The 16208-nt window shown below is 33.7% G+C and overlaps 2 protein-coding genes across 2 annotated transcripts in view; both read right to left on the reverse strand.

Moving 5' to 3' along the window:
• Positions 1–2102, reverse strand: part of LOC128209296 (uncharacterized) — a 40791-nt gene extending 38689 nt beyond the window's left edge. The window contains exon 1 of the mRNA XM_052913274.1: positions 1770–2102. Coding sequence (XP_052769234.1) covers positions 1770–2016 — 247 coding nt within the window. The 5' untranslated portion in view covers positions 2017–2102. The remainder of the gene's footprint in view (positions 1–1769) is intronic.
• A 7988-nt stretch (positions 2103–10090) lies between these two features.
• LOC128207555 (uncharacterized) lies at positions 10091–12869 on the reverse strand. Its single transcript, XM_052910538.1, has 2 exons — positions 12492–12869; positions 10091–12203 (listed from the first exon to the last, which is right to left on the reverse strand). The coding sequence occupies exons 1-2, from the start codon at positions 12685–12687 to the stop codon at positions 11632–11634; spliced, it is 768 nt and encodes a 255-aa protein (XP_052766498.1). The 5' UTR covers positions 12688–12869; the 3' UTR covers positions 10091–11631.
• Between the last annotated feature and the right edge of the window lie 3339 nt (positions 12870–16208).

The raw sequence follows: 16208 nt of genomic DNA on the forward strand, positions 1-16208 counted from the left end.
GTTCCCAAAAATGTTAAAACCCCCAATATAACTTTAAATACTATACTTTGAAATGTTTGATAATATTCCCGAAAGGTTTTGGTAATGTTACCAGAAATTTCAAGATTAACTTTGGTAATATTCCCAGAAGACCTGGACATTATTTCCAAGACGAATTTTAAAATGTTAGCCGAAAATGTTCATAATTCAGAAAAATACCAAATATTTGTGACAACCCCTAGTTTTTATTAGTTTTTAGAAAACCTCTCAACATACTATGGATACTTTTGGGAATATTACCAGAAATGTTGAAAACCACACCATAACTCTTCAATACTATATTACAAAGTATTTGGAAATATTTTCAAAATGTTTTGGTAATGTTACCAACTTTCAAGATCAAATTGGAAATATTCCCGGAAAACCTGAACATTATACTCAGAATCCTAGCAGAAAATGTTCATCACTTATTTTGGGAATATTACCAAATATTTGTGACTTTTCATAGTCGAAGAATATTTTAGAAAATCTCTCGGCATAGTATTAATTATTTTGGGAATGTTCCCACAAATGTTGAAACCCCCACCACAACTTTCAATACTAGTCTACAAAGTGTTTGGAATTATTTTCAAAATGTTTTGGTAATGTTACCAAAATTTCAAGATCAAATTGGTAATATTCCCAGAAAACCTGGACATTATATTCAGATTCCTAGCAGAAAATGTTCATCATTTTTTGGGGGAATATTACCAAATATTTGTGACTTTTCATAGTTGAAGAATATTTTAGAAAATCTCTCGGCATAGTATGGATTATTTTGGGAATGTTCCCACAAATGTTAAAACCCCCACCACAACTTTCAATACTAGTCTACAAAGTGTTTGGAAATATTTTCAAAATGTTTTGGTAATGTTACCAAATTTTCAAGATCAAATTGGTAATATTCCCAGAAAACCTGGACATTATATTCAGATTCCTAGCAGAAAATGTTCATCATTTTTTGGGGGAATATTACCAAATATTTGTGACTTTTCATAGTTGAAGAATATTTTAGAAAATCTCTCGGCATAGTATGGATTATTTTGGGAATGTTCCCACAAATGTTAAAACCCCCACCACAACTTTCAATACTAGTCTACAAAGTGTTTGGAAATATTTTCAAAATGTTTTGGTAATGTTACCAAATTTTCAAGATCAAATTGGTAATATTCCCAGAAAACCTGGACATTATATTCAGAATCCTAGCAGAAAATGTTCATCATTTTTTGGGGGAATATTACCAAATATTTGTGACTTTTTATAGTTGAAGAATATTTTAGAAACTCTCTCGGCATAGTATGGATTATTTTGGGAATGTTCCCACAAATGTTGAAACCCCCACCACAACTTTCAATACTATACTACAAAGTGTTTGGAAATATTTTCAAAATGTTTTGGTAATGTTACCAAATTTTCAAGATCAAATTGGTAATATTCCCAGAAAACCTGGCATACTATGGATACTTTTGGGAATATTACTAGAAATGTTGAAAACCACACTATAACTCTTCAATACTATACTATGAAGTGTTTGGTAATATTCCCAAAGATATTTCTAATCCTACAGAAATGCTTTGAGGACATTACAAAGGGTTTCTGTTGAATAAAAATGTTACCATGCTGAAAAGGGAAAGTTGCGTTTTCCCTTTTCATTTTGCGGTTTGTTTTATGCATTGTTTAAACCAGAACTGATTTGCTTCCCATTTTTAAGTGTAGCCATACATACACACTTTACAGTTTACATAGCCTACCTTCTGTTGTATGTTGAAGTTTATCTATAAACGTTTGTTGCTCTGTAATGCTTTCCAGCATTTTGTTTTGTTTGTCAATTACAGTCTGCTGTTCCGTAATTTTTTCCAGAGCTCTGTTTTGCGCAGTTTCCAGCTCTACAAGTTTTGATAATACTTTGTAATCATAGTCGAATCTAGATAAACACAATGGCTCACTATCCGCTACCAACAGCGCAAACTGAGCGACCACAAAACAGACAAATATCATCTTCGCAGCCCTAACAATATCTCCACAATAAAGTCTCAAGCCTGCAGTGATAAATGCACACTACATATCAGACCAAATGACTTTTCCAAAACTGATAACTGTAGCTATTATTCATGAGGGAACTTCAAAAAGTTATGTTATAAATCCATATCAAATTTGCTTTTTATAATAACATTTTATAGATACTTCAGAATTGATTTTATTTCAATATTCAATATCAAATGCTACGGAACGGAATGTTCAGGTTTATGTTTATCAAGAATTGACCAGTATCTTTTTTCTCATATACACTAGCCAAATTTTGAATTGTGTTATAAAGTAAGCGCTCGCAGTCATAAAATAAAAATAAAAAATTTCATAAAGCACGTATAAGGAAAGTTGACTTATACAAATGTAACTTTATTGATGATCTTATTCAAACTGTGTAGATATACTTAGATTCTTAAATATCAGATCTACGAAGTATTAACGATGTATATGGATGCAATATGCGACGAAATGCCTTTTACTATAAATTATAATGCAGTTGTGAAGGAAATCGTATAAGATGGATGATGAATGGTGTGTGATATTGCTTATTGGAGAGGTATTTCAGAACGGAGTATATTTACTATTTTGAGTACAAAAATAGATTCAGAAGGGAATTGTTCTGTCACTGGACTCTTTTCATTAACATGCAAATAAGATGGGGTTTTATTTTTAGAATAAAAATAAGAAATTGTGCTCAACGTCGTGTCAATCTTTAATTGTATGTCCCTTTAAATAATATAGTCTCAAAGAAGTGTGTTGGGAGAGAATATATATTACAAATAAGATATGGCATTTGACGCAAATGTTATCAGTGTTTCAAACATATACGAAAGGCAGACCTCTCTGACGCTATTATTAGACAACGGCAACTATTGTTACAATTATGCATTGTTGTAAACGGGGCATGTAATATGTGCTTACAACAGAGCGGTTTCGTGTATCGTTTGTTGTTTGTATGATATTTACCATAAAACAGATCTTTTTGAAGAACCCTCGTAGTTTGGAAACATTTCAAGTAAGACATGTTTTGGCACCGGGAGAAATTAGTGTTTGGAAACGACTCAGAATAAGATTTTTGAGTAACCTAAATTTCCGTTTGAAGTGTATTTTTTTATATCATAAACAACAGTTGCCCGACAATTATAATTGTTTTATTGCTATCGTTGTCATTCTAGGAATTAGGTGTATATTCATTGCCACTTGAATAATATAAGCTTGTTTTACAAGTTTTGTTTACAAACTAAGCGTCATTCATAGATTACAATACTGGCAGGTCCCAGCTAGGGATTCATTGGTCAGCAGTTTTGCATAGCCCGCTGAAACATGTTATTTTATCAAGTCCGTGTTGACCGATCTGTTTAATATCAGACAGTAGTTTTGCGATTTTGTCATATTTAATCGTAAACCGTTATAATCTGTGTATGCAGATTTTTTTTGAAAACACTGGCTTCAGCATTCTTAATAAACTAGTATGCATAATTTTATAGTGTACACTGCCGACTTTCTGTGCTTTACAAAGAAGCCATTTTGGAAGAAGAAAAGGGACGCAACCGTGTGTTGTGCGCCTCCAGATAAATTGCATTGTCAACCGTTACATACCAAGTTATTATTTATCATTCATATTGTTAATGTTTACAAAAATGGTAATAGACCAAAGACATTTATTGTAACATGGTAATTCTATAATATAACAATTATAATTCACAACGTGTTTTCTGTACAATGGTTTTGTTATGGAAATAGCATTGATAAACATACCTAGTTTTTTATATATAGTATGTATGCACTGTGCTGCTTGTGGAGTTTTGTGCTGTTCTTCCTTGCGTCTTGTTTGTGATTTTATGTTCTATGTCTTTGGCATTTACCCAGTGCCATTACCCCGGGTTTATGTTTATTTTTTTGCTACTGAGCTTGTTTCTGTAGCTTTTCGCATAAATATTGATATTAAATTATGGTGTTGAAACCGTAATTTATGTGATGCCCTTTGACATTAGCATTTCATAGGACATTCGTGATTGTCAATTAACAATGATAAATGAAAATATGTTTTTTCTTTATTTTATCTCCATTTCCATATTAATTGATACTTAATTGATATTTTCGGTTGGATCTCATTTTTAAATAAAGTTTAAACCGTTTTTTGAAACCTGCTTTTCCGTACAGTGTCGTGTAATTTACAACAAAATGTACATGGATCATAATTGAATCTATTATATTTTCTTTAAAACGACGAAAGTGTATGACCTTCAATTGAGTATAAGAATTCAAAGATATCCTAGATCAGTAATGATTTAAACAAAACTAAATATAATGTATTACAGATGCTGATGGCAACTTGGAAATTTTTGAGCAAAATGATCGCAATAGTATTAAGCGACAGTAATTAACAAATAAAGTTGAATTGGGTCTGCTGTTAACAATCACATCATGATGACTATTCAAACACGGTCTTGTACAACCGACCAACTTGTCTTTACTAAAACATTAACAAAACTAGGCGTATAACTCCGCTGGAGATCTAGTTTCAGACGCAAGAAAATCAAAATACAAAACACAAATACAGAGGAGAATAATTCGTTTTATTGTATTTATTATTCTACATCATATACAATTAGGTAATGTAAAAAAACAAAAATAAGGTATAACTGACGTGTCTCAGTCAGCGACAGCCTTTATTTGTGTTCGTTTTGACATCCATCTGACCATTCATCATCTCCTAGCAATGATCAGTTGGATTTCAAAATTATTCACACGCAACCCAGAGACTTGGATAGAAATCAATAACTCCTTTGCCAATACCACTTGTTATTGGCCAGACCACCATAAACCAACAGGTTTTTCATCGGTTCTAAGGAAAAAAAAGTCGCTTAAAATAACTGGGAGGCAGTATTACAAACGCGGTGTTATTAAACTGCACAATATTCGTTGTCACGACCACCGAGGAATTGTTTATTTCTAAATGTTGATTTAGTAGTTTGTTAGTTAAAATTACATATTTTTTATTATATACATATTAATATTTTGACAAAATACTGTATTTTTGAACTGAAAAATACAAATGATCGGACAAAAAATCCCGTATTACTCACTGCAGCTTTCTGTTTCCGTATTACACACTAGACCCGGATTACTTTTTCCGATCGTACATGTTCATTAATTTTCGCCATTCCGATTCTATTTTTAGATTGACCTGGTTTACTCAAAATGAATAAATCGTTAAAATGGTATTATTGTTCAGTTGTAACAATCTAATAAAAAATACAAATATTGCCAGACAAACCTCGTCGTTGGCAGTACCGGCTCGATCTATTGACATCGCCGCCCCAATGCAATCAAATATCGCAAACCACATGTCCGAAGTAATTTCCACTTACACTTTCTCGTGAAAAATCCTTCAAACTGCTCAGCTACTCAACTGTAACATCACTGTTAACCTCTAAGACAGATCGCCACAAAAAAAAACAAACGTAGACAGATTTCTGTAATCGATAATTACAGTGAGTTAGTGCCCTTAATATTATTAGTTCCATGAATTTAACTAACATTTACCAGTTCAACAGTTCAACCGTTAATTGTTTCAAAATGGCGGACGTTTCCTTTCGTTTTAGTCAATTCATAAGTGAGGTCACAAAGAGTCACGTGAATTATTTATATTCATACGCCATTCATATTTTGTATTGAACATGTGTACTTGGTTCTATGTTTTCGAGTTGTTTGTTAGCTCGATGAAATAAAAAAGGTTAGCATAGTTTTCTGTTTTTATTCAGGAATACTTTGAAGGTATACAATAAAAGGAAAATTATGTTAGTCGGTTGATCCGTGGTGTTGTGACGGAACAACCGACTTCCATAATATTCCCTATGTATAAATGCAATGGATAATACAAAGTTAAGAATATTGGTATTTGTTCTCATGTTTTGGCATAAATTAAAATAGTTTTATAATGCAAAGGCACAGAAGATGTAAAAAAAAATATATTTAATATATCCTTTTACGGATTTGTGCAGAGTCTTTATGAATAAACAAATGACTGATCGGTAACATTATATAGCGTAGAATTTTGTTGTCATACGGAAATGCATAATATTCAACAATAATAGGTAACCGATAAAATCACAGGGGTTATATATCGTCATTATTAATCACTCACATCGTAAAAAAATAATAGAACAGGAAAGGGACGTTTGTTTCTTTTAACAATCAGAAAGAAAAACCATTGACAATACAAATTGGCTTACGTAGAGTGACGTTGTATTTGAAACAACTGGCCAATTTTTTTTTGTTGCATCAAACAAATAAATAAATGAGAGCACTTTTTCGCGTATTTGTGTACACCACTAAACATATTAATATCTATAAATCACATAGAAAGGTTAAATTGAACAATGGTCTTTGTTGCTTATAGTAAAAATGCTTTTTATAATCAACCTTATGCTTACATGTATAAAATATAAGATCTTATATTCAGAATATTTGAACAGGCTGTTCATCACACCCAAACTTAGCTAGTTGTGCATCACTGTAACATTTTATGCTAGAGATATATCCACTTCATCACACCTCGACGAAGCCCTTTTCAATTTACATTGACTGTTCCATATAAAATATATATTCCCAGTTCACCACACCAGGACCACCCCTGTTCTGCACCACAATGACTGTTCGATAGGCAAGAGATATTACAAGTTCAGCACACCTCAACCAAGATTGTTCTGCATCACAATGCCTGTTCCATAAGCTAGATATATTCCCAGTTCGTCACACCTCGAGCAATTGGTTCCGCTTCAAATTGACTGGTCAACAGTCTTGAGATATTCCAAATTTATCGGACCTCAACTTCGCTGGTTTTGCATCACATTGACTGTCTCAAAGGCTAGAGAAACTCAAAATTCTTCACAGTTCAACCAAGCTTGTTCTGCATCAGGCTTGATATATTTCCTGCTCATCACATCTAGACCAACCATATTTTGCCCACATTGACTGTCCTATAGGCTAGAAGTATTTCAAGTTAATCACACCTCAACCAACCCTGCTCTACATCACATTGACTGTTGCATACGGCAGAGATAACTGAAGTTCGCCACACCTACACCGAGCTTGTTCTGCATCACACTTACTGTTGCATAGGCTAGATATATTCCAATTTCACACCCCAATCAGCCTTGTTTAGCCCCACAATGACTGTTTAGTAGGCTAAATATATTCCATGTTCATCACACATCCACCGGCTCGTGTTTCATCATATTGACCGTGCCAATAGCTATAGATAATCACCTCAGTTCACCACAACTTACCAACTTTTTTTTAAAATTACAAAACGAATCCCCAAGTACTGTTTTTAAAACAGAGTTAAGACTACATCATATCTTTCAGTTTAGAGCGCAATTATAGCATTAATCAACAATAATCATCTTATTTTCGATATTTTCGTTCTAATATAAACAAAGAATTCGCAATATTGATATCATATTTTAGCACATTGTTAAAAAACTGTTGAAAACAAACTTTGTAAAACATGATTGTACAAGTTGCAGGTCACATGTCTATTTTATCACACATCCTTGTACGAGTGGTAATTTCAAACTAACATAAAATCACCAATCAGGTGTAGATTTGCGTAAAGTGGAGTTTATTAAAAGTTGCACTCGGACGATGTGCTTTCATAACAACTCCTCTTTAGGTACATGCCTCTCATGCGTTGTGTATGGTGCCTTCAGTACTATTGTTCTTCGAAGTATATATGTATCTCCGTATAAATATCAGAACTAGGTCTTCAGGGTCACCAATCTGCGTACACTGCTTTGGCAGAATGTATGTGATTATGTCGGAGCGGAGTGTAGTTAAGGCAAGCATTAAGCTAAAAGTTTAATGGCACCACCATCCTCTCGTGCAGACACACAATCACAGCATGCGCACGTTTTATACATAGTTGACAGTAAAACAGGTTAATACCACTCTAATCGCTTGTATAACTGTCCGCTGTTGATTGGTAGGGAAAAAGCCACATTGCCATTCATAGAAGCACGTTTGCGAAACCGAATCAATACTTTTAATAATGATATTCAAATACAAAAACAAGTCCAAACCATATTGATGAAAAATAAACTAGTCTCCGACAGAAAAATCTTTTAACATAAAACCAAGACAATTCATTATATTAATTCAACATTCATTCAACAGACATATATTACTGTTCATGGTAAACGTTAACTATTGGTCATTATACATATAATGGTACTAAAATCAATTACATTTCGCTCAGTTACCTTATCGACTCTAGAAGTAAAATCATAATTGTCGCCAATACATAGGTCTTTCGTTTCGAAAATAAATAAAGCAACATTTTTCCTAACACACATTTGTCTGAAACCAATAAAACGCATTTGTAAGGAGATCAAAATATATTCAATGAAAAGACCGAAGGGATCGTGTAAGATTGTAAATGTCCTTATACCAAAATGTTTCATTTGATCTGAAATACATAAAACGTTTGACTCTGCACGACAAACGTTTGCATAGTGGTGCTTTGTCTTCATTAAAGCTGGGCATATTGGTTGCTATAACATTATTTCAAATTCTGCAGAATGAATTAATTCATTTGTACAATAGCTATACAAATCAATGAATAGTGTATTTAAAGTGCGCGGAAGTACTACATAGTGCATTGGTGTGCTGTCAACTTTCACAAGGACTATGGGTTAGGATCAGTTTTACCAGTTTAATTGCGTTTTAATGACGACAAAATTAGGAAACATTGTAACTGTTGCATGTTGATGTGCAGTTGTGCAGGTAGACTTCAGTTGCAAATACTTTTATGTTTAATAATTATACATGTATATAAATGTAAATAAAATAAACATAACTAAGCGTTTATCTTTTATAACGTGATTACTTATTTTTGTTTTATAACATTGATACTAATTTTACTGCAGAATGATTTCATTAATTCTCCAGATTGCTGCATTCTTACAAATTGACCATTTTGTGAACTTTTTTTTTTTTTGCTTGAGTTATTTGTTTGTTTAAATGTCTACACTGTGAAACAAGACATTTTTTCATATATACGTCCGAGAATTGATATTTTATGGTTTAAAGCGTTACTAACGTTTTAAGAAAAAAAAATCTGGCAGGTGCCCAAACAATTGAGATGTGCTCTATTGTGAATTAAGTCATATGGCCAAAATAAAGAAATTGATAACAGAATCAGCTGATTCTGAGACAGGATTTAAAAATAATATCAAAACTGTTAATCTGCGAGAGTGCAGCTTTAAAATGTGCAACACCAAGGATCGAAAGACCAAAAGACCAAAATATAAACTCTTTAAAAGTTCAATGGTATATCTCTTTAAAGTTGTATATACAGCAAGAATAACACGCGTCCTTTTATACATATGTGTTTAGAACGAAAGATTTTGGCTTAAAAATATTTTCATTTTAGCACAAACATGTTTGACAGCAATCAACAATGTCTTGTAGCTTTGTGGTGATTGCTTCTATTTAAATACAGATATTTTTAGAAATGAATAAAGTCACTAATATTTTACTATTTTATCTACGGATATCATCGCGAAGCCAAACATGATGTTAAGGATAGTCTGCAACATTCTGACCCACAAACACATTTATATTGTCGTAATTCTATTCCGTTATAAGGCGAACGAAATCATTACAAATCTCTGATTCCTTCGTAAATTTTGCACTCCTTATTACACCAAACAGTCTTACAAAGGATGTATGTATTACTCTTTGAAAAAGTCTACCTCTTCTCTAAATTAAAAAATGACCAGTTTTAATATTTTGCCTTCCAGAACCACTTATACAACCTTGTGGTAGACTCTTACATGCTATAATTCGTAGTTGTTTTTGTAGTAGAGGCGCTATGGTCGTCAATAATCGTCCGTCTTTTTAATATTGGTAATGATGTTAGATTATCGCCTTCATTTTGTTCATTTTGATAATTATTGGGACATATGTGGTGGTCGAGGTCATACGTTTGACCGGCCCATTCAAAAGAGGTAACAGCGAGATTAATTGATAGAACAAGGCAGATCAGAAGTTTATTCGGACTTATTCAACAAAACATTACAGAAAAGCAGTAGCCAATATAATAACAATTCAAGTATTGTGAATAACAAAAATAATAATAATAATAATAATAATAATAATAATAATAATAATAATAATAATAATAATAATAATAAACTGTACAGCTAGTTAATTAGATATATTATGGAAATGCGGGTGGTAAATGGTTACAACAGTGAATATATTTGATCAAAACTTAAAAAACAATAACATTGATTAATAAGTGTCTTCTATTATTTGCCTGTACCAAGAATTAACATAAATGTACATTAGTCGGTTTGCTATTTCTACTAATTAGTTGAGTAAATTTTAACATGATAGGTTTTACATAAAGAATACTTTTTAATACATTTATATCCGACCCTACGTTTCGATACGTAACCAGTGCGCTGATACACGCAATTGAGTAAGGTAATTTCTGTTGTTTTTGTTACATAAAATATTTAGATATTCAGCCTGCAAAACGTACTATGCATATACAAGTAAATAATATTAAGTTTCGCACCGTTGATAATATCAGCACGCCACTAAGAAATCTATCAACTAAAACTGGAGCAAATATTTTGACATAATAATTCCGTTAGATGCCCAAGTTGTGAGGCCCTCCTCGCATAAATCCATGGATTTACGTTACAAAAGAAATAAATAAAAACTATTAAACTGTTGTACTTTTAACCAATATCGAATAGTGAGCACGTATCTGTTAATGTATGTTTTTATAGGAATCTTTTCTATGCATTTTGATTTTGAAACCCCCGAAACTGAACTCTCATAATTGAGGATTGATATTTCCCGATTACGTGTTTAAATTGGTATTAAAAATGAATCAGATTCATCTGGATTTTGCTATTCATGAAAATATAGTGCATGTTTTTTCATTTAACAGGACAGTGGTCACATTTAAGGCTACTACGCTTGTCCTTGTGGTTTCAATTGCGTACTTTATTGAAAGTCAGATGCTTATAACTGTCACGTTTCTAGATTGCAGAAATCACGCATACGACATTATTTGTACAAATAGAAACATAATCAAACAAAATCACTCAAAGGCCTAGTTCAAACCTTGGTTATCGTCGATCTTTGATCAATGAATATTGATCTGTCAAAGCATAACCGGTAGAGCTATATTTCTTTGAATCCACTCAAATTACAATAAGCCAATAATAAACAAGACACAGACAATTTGTCAACATGCTATGATACCAGGACAAAGAAAAGGGCATGCATAGCTGGTGCTTTAAAGGCCAGATACATTCTCAAACACTACTTAATGATAATTTAGTAGGGCATTAAAGTACTCCTTAACAAAACCTCCATAACCAAAGTGGAGAAACAATGGCCATTTGACACTAAAAGCACAGTAAATTTGTAATGATTGAATTCTCCAGAATCAACAGTACGTAAATACAAAATACTATTGATACAGTACTGTTTTTTCAACTATTGCTTTTTCATACATGTTGGATATTAGCTCGTCTTGAACGGTTGATTCAATACATTCTATTTGGAGCACACGACGCACGAAAGCTCTCGACCATTCACATAAGGAGGGCAAAGCGATGAGGAACCGCATCGCACTTCCGTAAAGTAGAAAAGCTTGCCATCATTATTAGATGTTCCTCCCAAAATTGCTTCCGGATCGACATCTAGACACACATATTCGGAAGCTGCATCATGATCGTAATGCCCAGTGCTTAAGTAACCGTGGTATTCCATGGTCCAGCCATCGAGACATTGTCGACTGCCAGGAATCATTATTACGGTTGGCCGTTCAGTTCGGCAAACAGCACAGGGAGGATCCTCATCAGTTATTTCACGACCAAAGAAATGCTTTCGGCTTCGAAGATCAAACTCGTATTCAGCCCCGTGAACAAGTCCGCCATCTTGTTCTTTGTCGTCATACTTATTCCAAGAGGGTTGCTGTGTTAAACACAGGTAGTTAGCAGCTGCACCTCTGTGGGAATAGTGTGACCCCGCAACAAGTCCAGCATATATAGTCTCTGTGCCGTTACAAGGGCATGAAGATTTTCCCCAACGTGTATAAACAGACCCAACTTCTTTTGATTTAGAGCCTGGGAAATACAAACATTTCGATGAATTCAATGTATCTGAATTAGGTAACCGAGCGCGCTATCTAACCCAGTTCTCTTTTTACCTTTGAGCCAACGTCAAAACTATATCTTAAAACTATGTTAACTGAAACATGATTAAATCAATGTATTTGTTTCACTTGCACATTTATTGTTTCGGAAATATAAATTATACATTTTTATTAAAACAAGACTTTGTTTACCTTTCCGACCTACTTTTTGTATAAGGCGGAGCCTTTAATAAGCACATTAACTGTGCACATAACGTACCTGTAATTATTGTTTGAAGTTCGTTGATTACCGTCTGTTGTTCCGTAATTGTTTCATGAAGTCTCTTTTGTCCAGTTTCCAGCTCTACAAGTTTTGATAATAGTTTATAATCATAATCGAATCTTGATAAACACAGTGGCTCAGTGTCCGCTCCCGATAGGGCAAACTGGGCAACCATAATCCAGACGAATATCATCTTTGCTTCCTGAATCTCAACTTCACAATAAGTTCAAATCACGCTTTTAGGATCTACTACTTATTTTCGCAAACGTTTATTCCAGGAAACCTGGACTAATAAAAGTTTGTACAAGCCCCAGAGAAAACATTCCTAGACATGTTCTTGGCACATGGGTTTATGAGTTTTGGAAATGTGAATGATTAGTTCAGACATACTCCATCTGTACCATTCTACCGTGCGCAAATTAAAAAAACCCACTTTCTATGTATCCGTTGTTGGCATCTGGTATATGACATCAAAAGCAGCAGCAGCAGCCCAGCCATACTTATTGTTTCATTATAATAAATCTACATCATCAGCGAAATGTGATGTATTTAATACCTTAGAGTCTTTCTTTTTGAGCGAATAATGGCAGGACTATTTCTCTATGTTATTTTTTTTTCATCATGTCTACAGGACGACATACAAATAACGAGGAGATAAGAAGTCCGTATTCTCCGCATGTCCACCCGGTTCTACGCGCACGGGACGTAGGTAATAAGCATGTCCATCGTTTCAACGCTGTAAGGGGAAACTACGATGTCATCTCTTTGTTATCTAACAATTACTTCGAATTTAATTTTCTCTTTCTCGTCGGATGGCATTACTGCTCCTGGTCATAATTCCATCCCTTTAACTAGCTGGCACGGCGCTAAGGAAACGACACGGATGTGTGCTTTGCGTTCATAACTTTAGTCAAAAGGTGAGGAACCTATTCAGCCGAGACTTGTCATAAATTCTTTTTAAATAATTCGACACTACAATATTTGTCTGTTTGATGACTGGTGAACCCGTATTATTTTGTTATTATTTGAAAAGGGTTTTCCTTTATTTTTAGGAAAGGGAATGGGGGATATTTGTTGAATTCTGTGAACATATTATTTTTCTGTGACCACGAGTGAAATAAATTACGATGTAACGCTGAATTCAACAAAGTTTCTTTTTATTTCATGTATTTATCGTTTTTTTACCAATATATTTCCCCGCTGGAGTAAGTTTGGTTTGACGACAGATCCTTTCCGTAGCCTCTTTGCGATGGGAAGTACTTGCGGCATAACCGCTGTGCTATTGTTACTTCTACTCGCGTGAGCAGTCAATACACTAAAAATAGTTCCACCCAATATCGAAATGGCTGTTGCAATAAAACTCTACTACCATCAACGAAACCTATGATTTTTAACATTTATTCAGATACAAAACAAGTATTCAATCAAAAGCATTTCGGATATAAAAAAAAATATATCACGTAGAAATTCAACTGAATGACACTGGAGCATGTGGCATTTTTTGAACATTCAAGAATAATTTCAACAGATTTTAATTAACAAATATGGTGTTATGATAGTGTGTATGCGTAAAATCAATGGCATTTTGTGTTTAGTGTTTTCGTAGTGTATATCTATTCACTGTCGCTCTCAGACTCTGTATCTTACGGTATTTTTTAGTTTTGGGCGGGGGTGGGTGGTGAGGGGGTTCATGCTGTGTAGCCAAAGAGTGTTTTGTTGTTGAAATAGCGAATTAGTTTCATATACATTAAGCTCGAATGTCACGTTTCTGTTAGAATTAAGGCTTACGAAAAGCCCAGAGGGAGCGTCGAGGATGTGACCGAAAATGCTTTAGCGAAGAATGGAGCGCAGACTTCGGATGTTTTCTCGACAATATATCGGAAATCACCTTGGCCTTGGTTTTTTAATCTGCTATAATTGTTCACGTTTATATGGCCGATCTGAATTATTCTATAAGCCTTTTGTGGACAAGCCTTTTCCGAGCATTATTTTTTAAAAAGAAAACTGAATTGATGAACTGATAAAGATAAACAGTTCAAGGAAATTAGTCAAATTCAAATTGCTTGTGCATACACGTACGCGGTAATGTGTGTAGGTAGAAATGATATACAACTCTATAACTAGCAGGTGTTGCCAAGTAAATATCCAACCCATAGCTACCAAGCGGTTTAATTGTAACAGATGTTCAATGAAATAGTTCATACATAGTTTTTTAATAGTTATTATCAATCGCAAAAATGATTGTTTTATTAAAGGTATTGCACAATTTGATATCGACAATTCTATGCGATTCGGCCAATGTGTCTATAACTGCACAACATACGACAGCAAACATGAATACTTTGCTTGTTACATACATGTACTTTCTAAAGTCAATGGAAACAAATCGTATAAAGTTGGAAAAAGTAGCCCCGAGTTGTCTGCAAATTAAAATGATCGAATGATATCATTTCACTCGAGCCAGAGAGTAATTGTCAAGTTATATTTCACCAATATGTTTTTCATTCTTTTACCGATAATTATGCATGCAATATATGTAAAATAGTACCGACAATGATATTCTTGAATTCTTGCACTCGAAAGATAGCAAACAATACTTTCACAACTACCTTATTACGATTACATCCATGGTATCAACCACAATCAGATTAAATGCAATGACTGTAAGTTTAATGTTGTTGAGTTTATTGAAATCAGTAGTGCAAAACAAATGTTATTGTGGATAGCTTTCTCTTGAACATACTACCGGTATCACTGACACCGCATCAATGTGCACCACACAAATACTACTAGCGTTGCGGATGATAATTGCTGGTATCTGTCTTCCAGGCAGCGTTTCGCCTTCGTTCATATAAAACAATGAAGTTACTAATACACCAGAGCCTGACAAAGTGGCATTTTTACGTTAATTTTTAACTTTTAACTTTTAACCTTGCTCTATGTGTGCTTGTGAAAGAAATAATGAACATGAATGAATATTATAAATTTAAATGAATCAAATATTTTTTATTATATTATGGGGCCTTCGATTACACACACATGACAAATCCAACATCATTAATTCCTACTTGTTTAGGTAGTCTGAATTTTAATTTGTGATAAATTATAATTTATTTATCTTGAATAGAATGTATATGTGACTGTCCATAGTCGGATACCCACACTTCCCTACTGCGCTATGCTTCGTTTTTTTAGCTAGGAAAATCTCTTAATAACGAATAATTAATGAGGCAGTTTAATTCGTTTCACAAGGAAAGCTCTCCGAAAATCTGACTTCCACATATGCACGGACCGTAGAAAACAAAAGTATTATTGCAAAAGCTGGGGCAGATCGGTACTGCCTGATCACTAAATAATTAAAGTAATTCACTTAGACCATTCCCCTTTTGAGAAAACTGACAATACAGGGTAATTGACGACTATTTAAGCTTAATATGCATTTTCGTTGGAAAAAGAGTTGTCTCCCATGTCCCATACATTTTCATATGAACGAGATTTCTTCAGTCGATTTTCCCCACGGTTTGTTAAAGTGCAACTGAGTGCGTAATTGTCAGTCAAAATGAATTCAATTCTCCGTCTGCAGATAGACTTGGGATCTCTAATCATAGAAGTACTTGGGGTTTACCTATACGTTTATCATTATTTGTTTTATTGATAAGTTTCCTCAAGTTAATGCATACTTTGATAAGATTTACCTTTTGCGTTTTATCTTTA

The sequence above is a fragment of the Mya arenaria genome, chromosome 11 (assembly GCF_026914265.1).
Source record: "Mya arenaria isolate MELC-2E11 chromosome 11, ASM2691426v1".
NCBI lineage: Eukaryota > Metazoa > Mollusca > Bivalvia > Myida > Myidae > Mya > Mya arenaria.